Source organism: Macrobrachium rosenbergii, chromosome 41 (genome assembly GCF_040412425.1).
Source record: "Macrobrachium rosenbergii isolate ZJJX-2024 chromosome 41, ASM4041242v1, whole genome shotgun sequence".
NCBI lineage: Eukaryota > Metazoa > Arthropoda > Malacostraca > Decapoda > Palaemonidae > Macrobrachium > Macrobrachium rosenbergii.
Genome location: NC_089781.1, coordinates 9730381 through 9752880, shown reverse-complemented (window position 1 = coordinate 9752880; position 22500 = coordinate 9730381). Strand labels below are relative to the sequence as shown.

The 22500-nt window shown below is 35.3% G+C and overlaps 1 protein-coding gene across 2 annotated transcripts in view; it reads left to right on the top strand.

The window, feature by feature from the left end:
* LOC136826628 (regulator of G-protein signaling 20-like) overlaps window positions 1-22500 on the top strand; it is a 314791-nt gene that overhangs the window by 233892 nt on the left and 58399 nt on the right. For both annotated transcript variants that reach the window (XM_067083939.1, XM_067083940.1), the window contains one exon: window positions 6645-6707. In XM_067083939.1, coding sequence (XP_066940040.1) covers window positions 6645-6707 — 63 coding nt within the window. The remainder of the gene's footprint in view (window positions 1-6644; window positions 6708-22500) is intronic.

Sequence of the window (22500 nt, the reverse complement as noted above, 5' to 3'; positions counted from 1 at the left end):
GGGCTTATTATAGCTCCCCGATTTATTTAAAGAGGTGATATGATCTACAAAACTTTGCCGTCAAAAAATTTATTTTTATGTCAGCCTGGAGCGTTAGATTTATTCATGTGTGAAATATAGTTTAGCACATTAAGGTTACATAAAGCGTAAGTTTTGAAAGTCAACACGCAAGTTCTCGTATTTCGAGAGCGTATTAAATTTGGAGAAGGGAATCATTCTTTCAAGACTTGGGCAGGGGTGGCTTTTATTCTTATAGAATTCGCTCAAAACCTCACCTACGTATAGTCTGGTTTTTGAACGATTTGTTTTATATTTACATGGAAATTAGCTTAAAAATCGCTTTGGTTTGAGAAATCGAAACGTTTGCAGACGATCACTTGTACCTTTGCACGGACAATAAGTTAACTTACATGAATAAACGCACAAAGGATGAGATAACATTTGATGGAGAATGGATAAATGAGGTTGAACCTGCAAATATTTACGAACAGTGATATCCAGCACAGGTCCTCTTGAGTTGGAATTTAGTCAGAGAATGAAAAAAAAGTCAACTGAACATTGGGCAGTATGGAATTTCAAACGAAATTAAGGTTATACTTAATTCTATTACATTTTTGCGGACATGAATCATAACATGACAGTGAAACTTATCTAATAGAAATTGTCGGTTTGAGAAAAGAAGTTTCAAGATGATTATAAGGAGCCAGATGGCTGGACAGTTGGAATGATGCCACAAATTAAATTAAGAATATCCGCATGTTGAAGAAATGATGAAAGAAAGATGGCGATGGCTTGGACATGTTCTCCGTGCAACCTTTTGGAGGAGAGTACATGGTAGTGCTGGCTGGGCTCCTTTGGGCACCAGGAGAGTTGGAGGACCCAGACCTACTTAGATAAGAACTGTGAGGAAGGAGGCTAGAGTCATAGAGAGTGGAGATTTATGGAGGATAAAGCACATAAAAGACAGTGGGTGGCGGAATTTCAAAAGGCCTTTTTCGTCACATTACGCGCTGGAGGCGACGATAATGATGATGATATGAATAATGAACACATACCGCATAAGTACCTGCTAATGCTGGTTGACACTATATTTCGTTGAAAATTAAGGGCTCCTGGATTCCTGCGGCATGTGTCGTGACCCTCTGAAATTTTGATGCTGAAAATTATCTTTAAAAGCTCTTTGAAGTCCTGGTGTCGGATGCTTTCTGATCGCGAAGATTGAAAAGTCCATTTGAAGCCTGAGTGACATGCATTGTCCAGGGGAATTAAAAGCGTCAGTGTTTGTTGTTGATGAACCTTATTACGTGTTTGTAATGGATAATTGCGCTTTGAATTTATGTATTAATCAAGTCCGATTGATCCGGAACTACATTGGATGATATATATATATATATATATATATATATATATATATATATATATATATATATATATATATCCCCGATTTTATATATATAAATGGACGTGTGTGTGTGCATGTTCTCCAGGGTTAAATTTGTTTGATCCTTCTTTTGAAAGTTAACGAAACTGTGGTTTCTGTGGTGGGCCCTTTTATAACATATTAGGAATAACGGCAACAACAGCAATAATGATACTAATGATTCCTTGCCATATCTTCCAGTAGGGGCGGCTTCAGAAAGTTTCGAAACGATAGTTATTGCCACATTCCTCCGGTGCAGAAATGAACCACAGCTAATAATAACCTCTTTATCTTGAGCACATTCTCGCACCTCCTACATATGGAAATCCTTCCGCTGCATGGTGATAATAATGAGATGAAATAGGCAAATTTACATCTGACTGATTATATTGCATGGTTAGGAGGCAGTGCTGTACAATTATGCTGTATATGGCATTACTTGTCGCGTTAGGATTACGTTTTCTGTCGTTATTTTTACGGTAATTATGAATATGTGCAAAACATTATAACCTTATGTCGTTAGAGAAGACCTGAGAAACAACCAATCGTCAGAGGACGATGTGTTTGACCGAGCCAGGTGGAGGAAAGCTCTCAGAAACATCAACCCCACATACAAGTGGGAAAAGATGCAGAGAAAGGTTATATAATCTTATGTTAAAGCCGAATATCATGTACAAATATAAAGTTCTCAGTGCTGTTAGCTCTTTGCAGTGTCTCTTCGGCCCCTGGCTGCAACCTCTTCCATTTCTTTTACTATACCTCCGTTCATATTCTTTTTTCCATCTGACTTTTCACCGTCTCCTAACTATTGTTACATAGTACAAGTAGGAGGTTTATCTCCTGTTTCACCTTTCAAATCTTCTTACTGCCGATTTCCCTTTCAGCACTGAATGACCTCTTAGGTTCCAGCGCTTGGCCGGTGGCCTAAGTTCTATATTCTATTCTGTTCTCAGTGGTATAGCATGTAACAATGTTGAATAAAATATTCTTATACCTACATCAAATTTGTAAAAAGATAGAGGCTTTAGTTTCTTATGTAACCGAAAGGGTTTATTTTCTTGTGTAACTGCAGAAAACCACAAGGCAAATCCTCGTCACTTTGGTTGCACTTACCATCTATATTAACTTATTCCCAAGGCGCCGGATAATCGAAGTTAATGAGCTATTTATGGTTTAATACTTGAAAGTTTAAAAATGTTACGGCTTGTTTGCGAGTTATTAAGTAGCATTTTATCCTGTGTTTTGTGTGTGTGTGTGTGTGTGTGTGTGTGTGTTCACCTGTTTGGGTAACTAGTCCTCATATGTGATGATAAATGTTATCTCATAAGAAAACCTTATGAAGACATCATGTTCTACTAGGAGAAACAAATAACAAAAAGGTTACATTCTATGAAAGTCATTTTCCCAAATAACAAACATAAGCAATATTTTCGTATTTTGTGACTATATAGACAATTTCTCTCTCTCTCTCTCTCTCTCTCTCTCTCTCTCTCTCTCTCTCTACGTTTGTGGGTGATTTCCCCAGAGCGTCCGGGATATCATTTTGGAAACGTTAATTGAATATTTCCTTATCACAATTAAAAGCTCGTTTAACAGAGGCGCACGTCTTCGACGCCATGTTTCTGTGCTTATGTCTGTCTGTGTGTGTGTGTGTGTCTGTGGGGATCGACGGCCGTAGAGGTTCTCGTACTCATATTATCAGTTCATGTTTTTAACGTAGGCTTTATTGGTTTATCTCTCTCTCTCTCTCTCTCTCTCTCTGTGTGTGTGTGTGTGTGACTACTTCATACATCTTTTCCTAGCTTGTACGTGTAAATAAGTATGATTTACAGGTTCTTCCTCTCACTCTCCGTCTCTCTTTTGTACTCTATAAATTTACTCTCTCCAGTACGTTTATTTCAACATAATTAATGGGTGCTGCCTTCCTCTCTCTCTCTCTCTCTCTCTCTCTCTCTCTCTCTCTCTCTCTCTCTCTCTCTCTCTACACCTCTCCTTCGGTCGGCCCATCAGTGGCTGCCTCTCCAGGTGAGCCCACACGACCAATTATTGATTTCCTTGCTGGTGGTGGAACAGGTTCACCCCCCGTACCACTCCCCCCCCCTGTCCATGCCACCTCTCATCCTCCTTCCTTCACATGGATAGAGCGCCTGAGAGAGAGAGAGAGAGAGAGAGAGAGAGAGAGAGAGAGAGAGAGAGAGAGAGAGAGAGCCAGGTTGTTGAAAGGAAAGTTAGTGCCTCATCATGTTGTTTATTCATAACTTTGAAAATTGACCTAACGAGGTGAGGACCTCCTTGGATCGCATCACACAAGAGACTTGTCGTAGCACGATGCGAACAACATGAGTTCATCCGGCAACAGTGATTACGAATAGTGTAGAGAGGAAGGGACATCGCCAGCATGAAGCGACGTCGTTGCCGTCACAGGGGACTGTGTTCCCCTTTGACTGACTTCGGAGTTGTCACAAGGGACGTTGCTCTTTCAACGAACTTCGCTGTCATTCCGAAGGACGATTCAGCTTTCGACTGACTTCGGTGTCGTCCCTAAGAGCATTGCTTCCTTCAACTGATTCGTCTGTCTTCAGTGAAGTCCCGAGGAAAGCTTACTCCCACTGACTGGCTTAAGAGTCGTAGCTCTCTCTGACTGATTTCTAAAGCGGTCACAAATTTATTCCTCTTTGACTCGACTTCTTCGAAGTTGTTAAAGGACGTTGCTTCTTGTGAGTGGCTGCTCTCTTCAGCTGACGTCGCTGTCCTCCCAAGAAACTGCTTCTTTCCGTTGACTTTGAGGAGGTCCTTAGGGACATTGCTCCCTTTGCCTTACTTCAGTGTCCTGAGGCACGTTGCCTCCTTCAACCAACTTCAGAGTCGTCACAAGGGACGTTGCTCCTTTTCATTGACTTCGAAGTTGTCATAACGGATGTTGCTACCTTTAAAGATTTCGAATTCACAAGTTATTCTCCCACAATTTTTTGCTTATTCTTTTGCGTGAGGCTACAGTAAAGGACACTTTTCGGTCGTTTTCATTGGACTTTGCATGTTTTATTACTCATTAGCAAATGGTCATTCATTACGTATTGGTTATCAAGTTTATATTTTCAGTTTTGCTCCCTGTTTTTACCTTTTGAAATGACTTTAAATAATACTTTTAACTTTTGGTGCTTTTAAGGTTTATCATGGGAAATTTTAAATAGCTGCCGTGATTGTCTGACCAAAAATGGGCTTATTCTTTTTAGAGCGGCAGTTGTGTTCAAAAGCTTTTTTGAGAGCAAAAGCTGATCATTTAGTTTTTTTTATACTGCTATTGTTACTTTGGTTATTGGTGCTGTTGTGTGTGTGCTCTAGAGAGTCGAGATGGGGGAAAACAAAACAACTCAGAGAAAAGACAACAACAGTCCCCCCTGAGCTTTCCTCCCTCCATCCTCACACTTTCAAGGGGTTCCAGGTTTTTCTTTTCTGTTTCCTTTGAAAATGAACACTCAGAGTGGTTTGACTCGTACCTGTTTTTTCTCGTATGGAAGTAATTGTTAAGACAAATGGGCCGAAAGAATATGCTACCAATGGAATTAGAAAATAAGAAATTAAAAATATCTTAGGAACCATGACAACTTCTAGCAAACGTAATTGGTTTTACTACTCATACAAGAAATAATAATTGGTAATTTTATGATCATTATTATTATTACCCGGTTTTTTGTCCGAAGTTGTTGAAACTTACAGGGATTGTTTCCCATATTACTTATCCAGTATTAATTTCGTGGCTAATTTTCAAGATCACAGGCAAAATCGAACATTATATAAACAGTAGGCGTAACTTCGCTTAATAAGGAAATTAAAGTTGCAGAGACTTCAGGAGAAACTAAAATTTTTGAAATTCGTCGCATAAAAATTAGCACATTTTACCCACCAAAGTTGGAGAATATTGCTTATTTTACCCAGCCAGATCTGAAAAATTTAAGTATTTTATCGACTAAAATCGAAAAATATTGTGCGTTTGAAAAATTAGCGTATTTTTTCAACCAAAATAAAAAAAATGATTGTGCATTTTAACGCACAAATCGAAGAAGTGGGATATTTTACATTGTGAAAAAAAAATGTGTATATGTGAGAAAAAATTGCGTATCCGTTCTCCTAAAATAGGAAAGAACAGTCGCATATTGGTTCCGGTAAAGCACCCGCACCAGTAGTGAGGAAAAATAGGTTTTTCATATAATGCCAAACCCCAGTGCGGTGCAAAAAAAGGATTATGAAATTTAGAACAATCGAAAATTTCCGTACCTCAATTAAATGACTGTGGTGTGTTTTTAAAGGTGATGTAAGCCACAATACTGAACAAGAGAAATTTCATGCTTGTTTTTTTTGGAGCTGTTTTTAAAAAATCTGAAATCGGCATGTTTTGTAATGACGTAATTCGCATGAAAAGAATTTTATATTTCTCGCTCCCATATAATATCAAATGAATGAAAAGCATTCTATCTTTATTCAGAATTTTGTCACCAACATTTCTCTCTCTCTCTCTCTCTCTCTCTCTCTCTCTCTCTCTCTCTCTCTCTCTCTCTCTCTCTCTCTCTCTCTCTCTCTCTCGAACGTATTTGAAAAAATTGGAAAACAAAAAATTTACCTGAAACTGTCTTTGGCAATTCTTGGTAAATATTTATAACACCACACTCTTTATAGAGCTTCATTATCATTGCTTAAATTATTCTTTCTTATTTTTCGGTCCTTGACCTTGAATAACTTCAACAATTTAGGTTCCAGTCTTCTCCTGTAATTTGAGTAGTGCTAATATAGTGTCAACGGTCGAAAATTAATAAAATCTCTGGAAAATTTGGGTTGATTTTTTTCCTTTAAAGTAAATGTCAGTAAAAATTTGAGCGTGTAATCATCTTGGATTGCTGTGTTTATTATTATTATTATTATTATTGTTATTATTATTATTATTATTATTATTATTATTATTATTATTATTGTTGTTAAATGACCTGTAACCACATACCTCAAATAAATAATATATTAACAAATTATTATTATTATTATTATTATTATTATTATTATTATTATTATTATTATTATTAGTTATTATTGTATGACCTTTAACCACATACCTCAAATAAACAATGTATTAACTTATTATTATTATTATTATTATTATTATTATTATTATTATTATTGTAGTTAAATGACAAAGTAAACATTGTGTTAACGAATGATTTCCTTTCTTTTGCAGTATAAGGCCTCCCAGCTCAAGACCCCCCCAGAACAGCAGACTAAATGGGGACAACGAACCACCGTAAGTATTGTGAATATGTACCGTTATCAGGGCAGTAGTGGGGACTGAGTTCGCCATGACCCCGGAGAAAACTGAGATACTCTTTCATGTTGGCAACGGATTGTATTATCGAACTAGTAATGAATTTGTTTATAAAACAACTAAGTTTACTCTCATTATGGTAGCGACGAAATTTCCACTGTTGCTACCAGTTGTAGTAGTAAATCTCACAGGAACACTAGGCACGGTCCCAAGATCCCTGAAAAGGAATCTGGAAAAACTAGATGCCGAAGTAGCTCCAGGACTCATGCAGAAGAGTGTGCTACTAGAAACAGCGCACATAGTGAGAAAAGTGATGGGCTCCTAAGGAGGCAGGATGCAACCCGGAACCCCACACTAAAAAAAAATATATACAACCCAGTCGAATAGGATGACTGTGATAGACAAAAAAAAAAAAAAAAAATAGAAGTATTATTATTATTATTATTATTATTATTATTATTATTATTATTATTATTATTATTATTATTATTATTATTTTGTATAAAGTCCACAATAATATATCAGTGGTAGAGGGATTACGTGCAACATTGCAACAGCCAGTGAGAAGATCGAGTCGGATAGCAGCCAGAAATATCAACAGAGGAGATGAAATGACCTAGTTGGGCGGCTGACCACTTCCTTCATTGACGTGACCGTTGGAGGAGCTAACCACCACCGCCATCCATCCTTTACGTCAGCTTTTCAGAAGTTTACCTCGTCACATTTTAGGTTAAAATTACTTAGTTGGACTGAAGATGAGCCCAGGGTAGGGTTCGAAAGCTTTTTATACATTTTTATAAAGTCTCACATTCTACCATTGATATATTATTGTGGACTTATACAAAGTTACTATTGTTCTCGGCATTGAGAGTTCTACACATTATTATTATTATTATTATTATTATTATTATTATTATTATTATTATTATTATTATTATTATTATTATTATTATTATTATTCAGAACACGAACCCTCTATTCATATGGAACAAGCCCACAGGGGCCATTGACCTGAAATTCAAGCTTCCAAAGAATATGGCGTTCATTTGAAAGAAATAACAGAAGTTAATAGGAAATACAGAAAGAAGAAATTAGTCATTAGAAAAGGAAAAATTAATTATCAAATTATTAAATAAACAAGATTTCATTTCAGCAATAACAGCAAAACTATAAATTCACTCTTGTTACATCCTTAGTAGCAATAAATTTCGTTACCAACATATGAAGAGTAAATTTCATTGTGAGCAATAAAGTCCATTTCATGAAATGCGCGCATCTCATGTTAGCGGCAAAGCTTGTTATTGCTGTTATGGAAAAATATTTTTATACGCCGGGTAACAAAGTTCACTAATATTGAAAGTAACAAGAAGTAGTCACCTTTAATATATCGATATTTAATGTTCCTTATTGAAGAAGTTGCTCTTTTGATGTTAATAAATGACAGAATCAATGACACAAAAAGCGCAATTCGGTACCGATAACGAAAATTACGATTATTAGTCTTAGTATTGAAATTTACTCAAGAAATTTATTAGTAACGAGCTTTAATAACAGTAACTTTTGTGTTATTAACGAAATTTGTCGGTAGGTTAATAAGAAAATGTAATATTATCGAGTTAGTAACAAAATTTTGGAAACCATATTATTAACTAAGTCTTCCAAGGCTTAAGAAATGTACTTGATCGTTTGTCTGCAGATCAGATTTTATAGTTTTGTGTTCGCAACGTAAGTTTCGACGGTAATGCAAAGGTGAAAGACTTACCAATATCGTCGATATTGACTATTATCGAGGTAGAACGGAATTTACGATTACCATGTGACAAAATGGTAGCAACAATCAGCTTTTCTCTTTTTGAGTGGAACATAAATAATGTTTTTTTTTTACAACAAACAGGTTTCTTTCTTAGCCAACCCAACCGTATTGCAACAATAGTTGTTTTAAATTTCACTCAACATCTGCCTTCGTGTGTGCGTGTATGTGTATATATATATATATATATATATATATATATATATATATATATATATATATATATATATATATATATATATATATATATATATATATATATATATATGTATATATATATATATATATATAATATATATATTCAGCCAAGGCCACAGGAAAAAATTAGAGTACTAAGCGCTTTCGTGTAATTTTCAACACATTTTCGAGGCACAACCGAAATAGACGAAAATGCTTGGTACGTACTCCTTCTTTTATTTTTCCTCTGGCCTTGGCTGAATATATTGTTACGCGCTATTTAGTGACATAAGCATATATATATATATATATATATATATATATATATATATATATATATATATATATATATATATATATATATATATATATATATATGCGGAGATATTTATTTAGAAAAAGTTACAAGCTTTCTAGGACTAGCAGTCCTACGGATACTGACGTTAAATACTATCCAGTTTCAATGACGTCCTGTTAGTAATTGTATTAATGCACAGAACAATTGTGTAAGTGATACATTAATATATATATATATATATATATATATATATATATATATATATAGATAAAGTTAATATACATATTATATATATATATATTATGTAATTATGTATAATTCTATATATACATATACGTATACATATTCAGTGTATATATATACACATATATATATATATATATATATATATATATATATATATATATATATATATATATATATATATATATATATAATTAAGATATTACTGTAATGTTTTGCACTTTGTGACAAGCAAGTGTTATTTTAGGAACCGCCTTGCTCTCGTAAATAGTATTGTAGAAATGAAGTACATTTTCCAGATTAATCGGCAGTTATGTCATTTCTACGTGTTGTTTTTATCATTACTTTCATTTCCAAAATTGGAGAAATGTGCCCGAGCGGTGGCACCACTGCTGATGTCGTTAATTGTGGCAACATTGGTTTGGCCTCTCATAGCTGACTAAAATTAGATACATCATCAAATGAAGCTTTCTCTCTCTCTCTCTCTCTCTCTCTCTCTCTCTCTCTCTCTAAAGGTCAGTGGTCTCACTTACGTCATCCTCGTAGTTGATTTATCAATCAGGTCCCTTTATTTATGGGATTTTTTAGGAACCGAATAACTAAACCCTCTGTGGATTTTTCTCCCCTACGAGTCTGTTGCTTCCATGAATTCAAGATTCAAATAGTTTCATTTTTCATCGTCCTTTCCTTTTACTACGTTTACCCGTGATATTTTTTTTTTCTACGTTCTTCCCCTTCTGCCCTTTTTCCATGTTAATCTCATCCCATTTATTCGACGAGACTTTTTTTTTTACACTATGAGCTATAGCTTATGTCATCACCCTTGCAACAATGTCTTTTGCGCCCTTCGGTTTGAATTTTCTTGGTTAGAGGTACACTTTGACACCTATTTGTACCTTCTGAAAGTGGGCATTATTGTGTATATTTATTCGATACTCATTTTAACTACTTATATCTCTTGAAATTTTTTTAATATTTTATTTCCACTCATTTATTTATTTATTTATTTATTATTAATTTTTTTGCAAACGAAAACTTTGTTTGCTGGAAGGGAAGAGTGCAGTTCGAGTACATGTCGTTTCCTTGTGTCTGAATAATAATAATAATAATAATAATAATAATAATAATAAATAAATAAATAATAATTGATATATAAAGAATAAATAAATAAATTGATATATAAAGAATAACAAAAAAAAGAGAGAAAGTAATAGTGTCGTAGTTGCTATGAGCCTATTAGAGAATAGACTTATCCTTACTTAAAAAGTTTCAAAAAACTTTGGTCGGTTCTTTTGGATACTTGTATATTCATTTTAGCAGTATCCTAACATACATTTGGAAGCTAAGTGATTTTTTTTTTACAGTGATGAGACTCGTAGTAGTACGTCTGGAATATATATATATATATATATATATATATATATATAGTGTGTGTGTGTGTGTGTGTGTATAAATATATAATTTGTGTGCATGTGTGTTTTTCAACAAAATTACAGAGTTATAAGATGTTTTGTAAACGTCATTTGTTTACAATCGAAAATACAATTCTGCCTCACTCAAAACCCAAAAATAAGGAGAAAATATAGAAATTATCGCCATAATTATTAGAAATTGCATAAATTATTGGATTTAAGATGAAAGTGGAAAACTACTTACAATTGTATAACTTCATTCGTAATTTTATACGCTAAGATCATTTTACTTGAATTATTAATTTTTACAATTGTTTGTCACTCTGTTCTGTAAAAAAAAAATGTATTAACAACGCACGTAATGAACAACCAGTGCATCCTGTTATGTTTACAGCCCGTCTATTCATTAATATTTAATGTCATCAAGATAACATCATAGTAACCAATAGGAGAGGAGAAGGATGTGTACAGGGTTCTGGGTTGGGTTACTTCTCCGTGACCTTCAGGCCATGCTCACGAGATCACTCCTCCAAACGTAGAGGGAAGTGTATTGAATCCTATTGAAGTCATTTCATTAATATTTTAATCTCCATCCGGCTAATGAAGAATTAGAGGAATTTATTTCTTGTGATAGAAATTCATTTCTCGCTATAATGTGGTTCGGATTCCCACAATAAGCTGTAGGTCCCGTTGCTAAGTAACCAATTGGTTCTTAGCCACGTAAAATAAGTCTAATCCTTCAATAGCTCTAGGAGAGCTGTTAATCAGCTCAGTGGTCTGGTAAAACTAAGGTATATATATATATATATATATATATATATATATATATATATATATATATATATATATATATAAGAGAAAACATAAACCCAATATAATCACCAAACACATCTCATAGGACTACGCAATCTGTCTAATGCATACCCTAGTCTGTAAAACAATATCAGTTTTAAAGATAAATTTTTGTGTTTGAACATTCCCTCCCGAGTCTTAAAACCTAGGCTGCAGAAAAGTTAGAACGAATTTATAAGATACATTCGAATTTAGATTAGTATACAAAGCGAATTCAAAACTAAAACCTTCAAGTTTGCACCAATAAACCTTAGTTTTTGCCCTGCCTCAAATCACTAGGTTCCCTAAAGTTCGTGCGCAGTTTCATTAGTTCTCGCAAATCCATAATTTCAACTATATTCAGATCCACTGTAAATACATACATACATACATATATATATATAATTTTATATATATATATATATATATATATATATATATATATATATATGTAGGTATGCATGTATATAAGTTTGTGTTTGCTTGCTTGTTTCGACTTCTATGTATGTAATTCTGGCTACCATGTGTATGTGTGAATCTGGAACTGTAAGCACATAAGAGAACTATTTTAGACGTTAAATCAGGTAAAACGGTAGGAAAAATGATATGAGAACACGAGATGAAGAAATATTATGATGAAGAGAGTTTTTGTCCCATGACGTAACCCCAGAGATCCGGCCGAATATGAAAATAACGAGATCCGAAACAATTACGTCAAGAAACTTGAAGCAACAGAGCTTGTATTGCTGAAGGGAAGGCCTTCCATTCGTATATATATTTATCCTTATGTTTAAACCCGTAGGGGAGCAGTGCCGGAAGTGCACCTCGTGCGGTTCACTGTAGGCTTTACTTTAGGTTCTTTGCAGCGTGCCTCCGACCACTAGCTGCAACCCCTTTCGGTCCTTTTACTGTACCTCCTTTCATATTCTCTTTCTTCGTCTTACTTTCCACCCTCTTTTAATAAATGATTCATAGTGCCTGCGAGGTTTTCGTCCTGTCACACCTTTCAGACCTTTTGCTGTCAATTTCCATTTCAGCTTTGAATGACCTCATAGTTCCCAGTGCTTGGCCTTTGGCATAAATTCTATATTCACTTCAATTCAACTCATCCTTATGTTCAGTATTTTTCTTTTGCTATCCAAATTAGAATGAATATTTTCTCCTTCGCATTACACTAAAAACATTTTGCCCTTAACCAAGTTATTGTGGATCAGGTGTGAAAGAAAACTCAGCCACGTGATCTTTCAAAGAATGCTATTGATACTGCAGTCGTCATTCAGTCACAGAACCCGCACGATTATTTGCTGTTTCCATATTTACTCTCAAATTAAAAATGAACGTATCGGCAAGTACAGTATTTTTGTGTATCTTAGACAAAGTACAAACCCGATTTTTACGATTTGTGTCCAGCTAAAAGATCCGCTTGAGTTTTTTTCAACTTGGAAAAAGGCATATCTTTCATAGGAAACTCAAGGTCTCTGTTTGGTAAGCTGGAAGCTTCGAAGGATTTTGCGCTTATGATTTACGATCTCTCTCTCTCTCTCTCTCTCTCTCTCTCTCTCTCTCTCTCTCTCTCTCTCTCTCTCAATAAGGATAAAGGTAAAAAAGTTAAACCACTATGCTTTGTGTCCCCATGATTATCATCATTTACCAAATAACTCAATTTTAATTTTTTCTACCTTTTTGTTTTAACATGCAAACTTTATATTCTTTGCTGGTCCGCTGGTATAGTGGTTAGTGCCGTGGAATGCCACTCAGGTGTCGCGGGTTCGCGCCTCCCCCAGGGCGATGAAAAATCACTGGCTCTATGTATCATGATCAGTTACTGCCGCAGTGTGGGGTCTGTGGTTGGGAGGTTGAAACCAACATTCTTTGGAGGCTTGAATTTCAAGTCATTGGCGCCTTTGGTATCCTTGTTCTATATGAATAGGTTTCATCTGCTGAAATAATAATAATAATAATAATAATAATAATAATATCCTCTTTCAGTCCTTTTCCTTCAGAAACAATCCAGTGTTTCAGTCCATCGTTCCCAAGGAAAACGAACCCGTATTGGCACAAAGCCAACTCAATCTAACACCAGAGACTCCTTGCTACCCCTTGCTGGTTCAGTAATCCACGGAGTGTGCTTATTCATGATTGTTCCTCGATCTGAGTGCTTAAGCGTGACACTGATTCTTCCAAGCATGCGTACTCCCATGAGTTTGTTACTTCCATCAAGTGCATTTGCTTAAATTTATTTCCTTGGATGTATTGACTCACTGTTTTTCTGAGTTTTCTATGCCATGTGTTTTTACTTTTAGGCCAGGCTTAATTTTTTATGAATTTTCTGTTTACCACGTTCTTCGTTTGATTTTGTGTTTTCTCTCCAAGCTTTCGCAGAAATCATTTTCATCTGATTCCAAGTTTTCCCCCATTAAAGTTGACTTTGTTTTTTCTTCTGATTCTTCTTTTCAGTTATAACTAATAGTTTTACTTTGATTCAGTGCTTTCCTGTTATTGTTGCACAAAGTTAGCAGCGAAAATAAACGCTATTAAACTTTGTGTTTGTATATATATATATATATATATATATATATATATATATATATATATATATATATATATATATATATATATATATATATATATACAGTATATATATAAATATATATATATATATATATATTATATATATATATATATATATATATATATATATATATATATATATATATATATATATATATATATATATATATATATATATATATATATATATATATAGCCTTATTCCTTCCTAGAGGGTGTAGTATTTGGATGAGATTGCAAACATCATACCCTCCTTACCCCTGGCTCTGCCAGCAGATGAAGGGTTGTTCCAATCATCTCTGAAAGACAGACCTTCATCAGTGATGACTTCAAGAATTTTACCACCGCAATTTGATCGAGAAAAACGGTTGAGACTCTCGTTAAATTTGTTGAATTTAATCCCTTGTGGGAAAACTCAAATTTCCGTGAATTTTGCTGTAGTTATTTGACTAGATTATGCCACTGGGGGAATCACACCACAACACAATTGGAATCCCCAAACCTTTACTTTAAGTCTGGCAGTGAATAATAACTTGCTTTTCAACATGACAGATCTTGTTTAAACCGCACATACTTAACTCCTATTTAGAGTTCGGGCAAACCGACATTATCTAGATGTAGGTCAGTATATGATTATTTAAACAGAATTCTAAACAGACAGGTACAACAGTCCCAGGGAGAGCCTCGCCTCCTGATCTTTAATCATCACCTTAACAGACCTAATATCCTGCCTTGCATATTTGATGAAAATCTGACGAAAACCAGCCTCCGATATCGCTTCAGTCCGTTTGTCCGGATTCGTTGTTTTAATATTAATTCGCTTGCTTTTCAATTATTGATTATATGTAAATATGTTCTCGCTCCCATCTGGGTTAATCTTGTATTGATTGTACCTGGTTAATCTCCGCTCACTGCCCCCTCCTCGCTCTGCATAAATGGAAGTTACACTTTCGGACGCGCTTATTGGTGTGTGCTTGTATGTTTCTAGAAGGTCGTTAACTTCTTGCCCATATATATATATATATATATATATATATATATATATATATATATATATATATATATATATATATATATATATATATATATATATATATATATATATATATATATATATATATATATACATACTGTATATATATGTTATATATATGTGTGTGTGTGTATGCATGTCCGAGTGCGTGCGTGTGTGTGTATAAATAGTGTAAAGATCCCTTTTATCTTTACACTCACTATTCGTCAGTTTTATGATCCGCTTTTCTTTGTGATAACATTGAACTCCAGATATGACGTAAATAGACATATCTTTTCACACCCGTCCTCGAATCAAGCGTGTATGTAAAAGACATTACATTTGTTGCATTGCATCCTGAAACATTCCTCAGCGAAAAGAGATTACAGAACTGACATTTTCTGAAAGCTCTGCAACTCTTGTGTGGTTTACAGAACAGACTTTTCTGAAAGCTCTGTATCACTTTTCTGGTGTGTAGAGCTGACTTTTTCTGAAAGCTCTGTAACACTTGTCTGATTTACAGAATAGAGTTTTCTGAAAGCTCTGTATGTTTTTTTCTGGTGTACAGAACTGACATTTTCTGAAAGCTCTGTAATGCTGGTCTTGTTTACAGAACAGACATTTTCTGAAAGCTCTGTATCACTTTTCTGGTGCACAGAACTGACTTTTCTGAAAGTTCTGCGACTCTTGTCTGGTTTACAGGCCTGACATTTTCTGAAAGCTCTGCATCACTTGTCTGGTTTACAGAACTGGCATTTTCTGAAAGCTCTACATCACTTGTCTGGTTTATAGAACTGCAATTATCTGAAAGCTCCGTAACACTTGTCTGGTTTTCAGAAATGACATTTTCTGAAAGCCCTGTATCACTTTTCTGGTTTACAGAACTGACATTTTCTGAAAGCTCTGTATCACTTTTCTGTTGTACAGAGCTGACTTTTCTGGAAGCTCTGTATCACTTTTCTGTTTTACAGAACTGACTTTTGTGAAAGCTCTATATCACTTTTCTGTTGTACAGAGCTGACTTTTCTGGAAGCTCTGTATCACTTTTCTGTTTTACAGAACTGACTTTTGTGAAAGCTCTATATCACTTTTCTGTTGTACAGAGCTGACTTTTCTGGAAGCTCTGTATCACTTTTCTGTTGTACAGAACTGACTTTTCTGGAAGCTCTGTAACACTTGTCTGGTTACAGAACTGACATTTTTTGAAAGCTCTGCATCACTTGTCTGGTTTGCAGAATGACTTTTCTGAAAGCTCTGCAACACTCTCCTGGTTTACACAATTGACGTTTTCTGAAAGCTCTGTAACTGTTTGTGGGACTGTTGATTGTCTAAAGTTAATATCACCACTGACATTTTTTTTAAAAGCTCTGTAAGTCACCTTTCCCTTGGTGGGACTCCTTGATTTTTAGAGCATAATGTGTAGTTAATATCTACAGTATGTCTTTACATTCGAAATTTTTAAACGTGTAACGTGTATATATATATATATATATATATATATATATATATTATTATATATTAAATTATGTGTATATGTGAGTCAAAGGTCCTTTCCCATTTTCAGAAGTAAACATATATTTCTGGTCTTTTAGCCTTTGTACCTCTGTGTATGTGTGTACATACTTTGCGGTCTTTGGCTGACCATTCTAATAAGGTCAAGAAAATTTTACTTATTTTTTGGGGTCTGACAAGCAAACATTGCTGACAGTTCTAATAACGTCATGAAAATTTTACTTATTTTGGGGGGCCGACAAGCTACCACCATCAAAATGGAAGCCGGTGACAAAACAAGTAAGAGTCCAAAAACAAACATGGCTTTCGAGGGTAATATTCAGATGTAATATTCTCACTAAGTTTGCGCAAAAGTTTACTTAATATATTGGAATGATTAGATGATCGACGGAGTGATTGGGTGATTTGACTGACTGCTTGGGAAGTTTAATAGAGAAGTAAGTAGAAAAGTGATTATATCAGTGCAAATTATAAGAGAGAGAGAGAGAGAGAGAGAGAGAGAGAGAGAGAGAGAGAGAGAGAGAGAGAGAGAGAGAGAGAGAGAGATCGCTTAACTTCGTCTCAGCCTCTCACAGCCCACTCATCTTCATATATCCTGTAATTATGTGGAGGAGTAAGATAAGCTTCTTAAATAAACTCTCTGATGACACTTCCATTAAATTATTTGCGTCTTTCTCCTGGCAGAGGTTCCCAATTCTCTCCCTCTGATTTAGCTCCTGAAAAAAAAAAAGTTCGTCTTCGTCTAAAGGAGTAGAAAGGAGAGTGGGAGCTAGATTTTGAATTGACTGGCGAGCTGTCATCCATTTCACATATGAATAAGACCTAAATTTCATAATCATAAAGTGCATTTGTGGGAAGCACAGTAATTTTTCTTTCAATCTCGATGTGAAAACTACGATACTGAAAACACAAGTTACTCTGCTTTTTTTATTTATTGATTCAGGATGCTTGTTTCAGAGCACCTGTATCCGCCTCAGTTCGGAAATTAAACAAAAACTATTATAGAATTACAGAAAAACGCAAGAGAATTGAAGGGGATATTGCACAAATCGCTAATAATCAGCCAGAATTCAAATTTTAAATGTATAGTTACCTAATTTCGTTATACATATGTATACTGTCGCAGAGATGATTCAGTAGCGTCCGTTTCGGCCCATAGAATTTTTCTTGGCTCTGAGATCATACGTTTAAAATGTAGTAGGATTATCTTGATGTCTCGAGTGACTACCCTTGGCTATCGTTTTCTAGGTCATTGAAATATTGGTAAAATGTCCATTCCCCTTTAATTGGAGAGAGATGAGCTTTAGATTGTAGAAGTGGTGGTGGTGACCTCATCATCATTATCCTCATACTCATCATATTATTCAACGAACCATAAACCCCATTTTAAAAATTGACAAGATGTCAGACCCAAAGGTTTTATACTGATACACATTTATTTCGTGAAAGGAAAACGAAAGGTCAGCTTTTTAGAGGATTTTTAGATAAATGCACATAAAGGAAATATTAAGAACAGGATAACCCAATTAAATCCTGATGATATCTTTTAAAACGCAGTATTGAAAATCCAAAAAGAGTCGATATTAGTAAAGTTGTCCCCGAATGATTAAGGAGATGAATGCATTAGTTGATTGCATGATTAAAAAACCTTGCGTTGTTCTCCAAATAGACAGAATGATTAGGGAGTTAAAGGTCGTATAGTAATAGGTAGTAGTCTTCTTATCCAGGCTTATCAGAAGTAGCATGAGTTATATAATGAATTAAAGCCATTTGTAAACATAAAGAAAGGACAAGGTTATATTATGCACCTGGAATCCAATATTGCACCAAGAACAGAAACAGCATTGATCTGGAGACAACAACAATAAATACAACATGTAAATGAAAAAGGAAACAATAAAAAGGACTACATCTTCATGAACAACAACAACAGCAACAAACGAGCATTACACAACAACGAAATCAATAATCACCGGGCCTGCCACATTCTTGTTTTCGTACGTGGAACTAAAAAAAAAAAAAAGACACGGCGGCCGTGTCGAGGACGTATCTGCTTTTCAGGATCGAACGTAATTTTGCAGTTTGCCTTCCTTTGAAGTTTTGTTGACGCGTAGAATAAAGTTCGCTTGTTAGCATGACTCACCATGAAACTTGAGCAGAGAGAAGAGGAGACATACCCTGGTTGTTCCTAATTAAGCTGGTATCAAATGATGCATTTTATACTTTTTTTCCTTTTCTCTTTTTGCGTGGAACGTCGAATTTTTCGGTGTAAATTTACATGGCGTACGTGTATCAAACGCGTTTGTTTTGAGTACATGTATTCACACTCTAGTCGCTTTCGTGGTCATGATGATCAATTGAACAAAAGTTACCTTCGACTCTTTTGCTCTTCGTTTGGAAAATTTTTGATCTGCCGCCTACATATCAAAATTTGCTTTTTCCAGTTTTTTAAACTGAAAATTACCGGCCATCTTTACTTGCCGAGATAGTCGAGCTCAAACTTTGGCTTCGTTTGTCCGCATTTCTTGTGTCCTGGAAGTCCTTTGGGCTATCTTCGCCTGCCGCCTATCCGGGCCATTCGTGTCTGTATTTCATCTGATTGATGGATTTGCATGCACGAATATGCATACACGTACACAGGTACAGAAACTTAAAGTTTGTACGAATTCGACACACTCTCTCCTTCTCACACATACACAATTTATATATAAAATATGTATGTATGTATGTATACATATATGTATACTCTATAAAATGTATGAAGTATACATATATATATATAATGTGTGTATATTCATATATATATATATATATATATATATATATATATATATATATATATATATATATATATTTGTGTCATACTTGTATGTGCACACACACCACACACATGAATTCACGGGTTGTTCGACATCTGCGTACGGTCTCTTCTTGCGGCTGTAAAATTTTATAGATTATGCCATTTTTCAATGGTCGCTTTGTGTATTTCGGAAATGGAAGTATCCATACAAAGGCTCCCCCCTTTTGTCTTCCCATTGTCCGGAGTTACGAGGGGAATAATGGCCATATGAAAAAAAAGGTGAAAGAAAAAGGGGAAATGGTTAGACGGGGGCTGTAGGAGAAAAGATTAAAGAAATCCCAAATTCTTTTCTGTTTCTCTTTTTTCATTTTCACGTTTTGTATCAACTTTTTTTCCTATTGTACTTTCTCTCCAATGTTATGTTATGTTATGTTTTTCTGAACATAATATTGTATGGATGTATACTAAACGTCGCATATTCCGGGGCCCCCCAAAAAAAAAAAAATTATGCTTAAATCTGTATCATGCGTTCCAAAGTATGCCATACTTTGATAAGAATCCCAATTATTTTTTCAAGATATGCCCCGGAAACGTAAAATTAAATTCACTGTGATGATGTGACTGAATTTTCATCTAGATAACGAATGCGGAAACTCATCTAACCTCGTAGAACAGAGAACGTCATTGTATGCGTAGAAAGAATGAAAAAAGTCTTTGGATTTTAAATTTCGTAGACAGTGGAATGTTTAGTTTCTCATATTGGTAATAAATCATGTAGTTGAAATGTAATGTTTTCGCCTGTATGCAAACTGAATGTATAATAAGGAAAAAGTCCCCCTTATTAAAACTGCTTTATAATTCCAAAAATGTCGCCAGATAAAATTCGAAGCAAAATTCATATTTTAGGAGCTCATGAAGGGCTGTGGATCGAAGTCTTGAAAAATTGAAGAATTTTTCCTGTTCATTCTTTCTCTTTTCGTTGTATAATTATAGTTAAGGTCTCTCTCTCTCTCTCTCTCTCTCTGTTTTTCCTCCTCTTAATGCACTCCCCTCCCTCATGTCCTCGTTCATTACCCGTATCTGTTGCTCTCCATCCTTTTATCAAATCCTCAAATCCTGTCCCCTTTTAACTCTAACCTCCTCTCTCTCTCTCTCTCTCTCTCTCTCTCTCTCTCTCTCTCTCTCTCTCTCTCTCTCTTTTCTTTTTCACTGAGCCTTTTTCCTCCCTTCCCTTAATCCTCTTCCACTTCTTCTCTGAGAAGTGTCAAATGCGGACCAGCCGAAATGTGTAAGCCATGCGAATCACTTGTAATTCATTTTTAGTAGTTATCGTTACTGTCATTTATCACAGCTATCACATTTCGGGAATTTTGAGACCGTGTCTTTTTAATCTGATTCGTCAGTGTACTTTGTGTATTCCATACACTACAGTAAAAAAAGTTAAGTATGCCTTAGTTTAACCAGACCACTGAGCTGATTAATAGCTCTCCTAGGGCTGGCCCGAAGGATTAGATTTATTTTACGTGGCTGAGAACCAATAGGTTACCTAGCAACGGGACCTACAGCTTATTGTAGAACCCGAACCACATTATAGCGAGAAATGAATTTCTATCACCAGAAACAAATTCCCTTAATTCTTCATTGGCCGGCCGGAGACTATATAGTACAGTAAGAAATCCGATGAGAACTAATCGTAGTGTCTTGGTATTCAAATTATGATGAACTCACAAGATGATAATGTGCTTACTACAAAGATGGTACATATCTGACACTTGATAGGAACCTATAGAATAATGGTTGCTTGTTTGGTCCGGTACAATTGCGTTTGAGTGTATGATTGTCTGCACGATCAGTAAAACTGTGCAAGTGACTTTAATGCACCTGTACTTATTTAGACAGTATTCAGAGTTTTTACTAAGATATAATACTCTCGTTGCGATGTGGCCGTCATAGTCTGAACGTCCGCATTTTATCTTCCCTCCCTTTCATTTCCTCCTTTGTCTCTCGCGCTTCCTTTTCATAAATTTCATCCTGCATTCTTACTTTCTGCTCCTCTCTCCCTCCCTCTCATCGATCATCCTTCCCTCTTGCTTTATTAAATCCTTTTGTGAAATTCTTGTCTACCCTTTTTCATTTACTCTAGTTCATTTTTCTCAGCCTCAGTCACTTCTCATCCCCTTGCGAACGAGATTCCCCTAATTTGTACGCTGTTTATTTCCCGGAAATGGAACGTCAGAGACTGCGAATCACCTTGATTGAATTTAGAGAAGAGGAGGAGCAGGCCATGACATCTAAAGTCGGTCAAGGACCAGGTTTTCATACTTGTTCATGGGGTGTTGGAGTGTGTTTGGGGAAAGGGGGGAGGGAGAGGGGGAACTCTGAGAGGGGTAGGAGAAGGCTGAGGGGCTTGAAAGATATGAGTTCATGTACATGTGCGAGGAACGCCTCCATTGTTGGGTGAAGTTGTTGTTATTATTATTATATTCGGGAAAAGGTCCGGCGGCGTTCATTTGCACTCTTTCCATTAGGGAGTCGAGTGGACGTCTTGCCGAGGGCCCCCCGCCCTCCTCCTGCCCTTGTATAACCAGTACAGCTGGTCTTCTGTGTTTCTTAGTTTTGGAATTCTGGGATATTTAGAGGAATGTTATGCTTATGGGACGAATATTTCAGGAGACTGAAACTGTTTTTAATTCGTTAGGCCTTCGCTAAACCCCCCAAAACATGTAAAAGACATTCATGGTACATGAATATGACTGACTAATATTGGGTTGGTTTACCATATATATTCTCAAGCATCTTTGCAATTCCTCTGTGTGAATTTATTTTCCCGTCTGTTCATTGTTCTTTTGATTAGTAATAGTAGAGTCTGTACCGCAGATTAAAAAAAAAAATCTTTACGGCTCATTATGATCAGTGATCATTCACTGATGCCAGTAGCAGTGGTCTTGAATCACACAAAGTTAAATTCATCCAAATCAATAATCACAGTTTCATGACAGGACGAAATCCAGTTAATAAATATAACCGTCAGAGTAAAAATATATTAAGAAAAACTGTATGGACTAAATGTCAGCTGTTTTCCAAAAGGTTGAAAATTAAAGCTCAG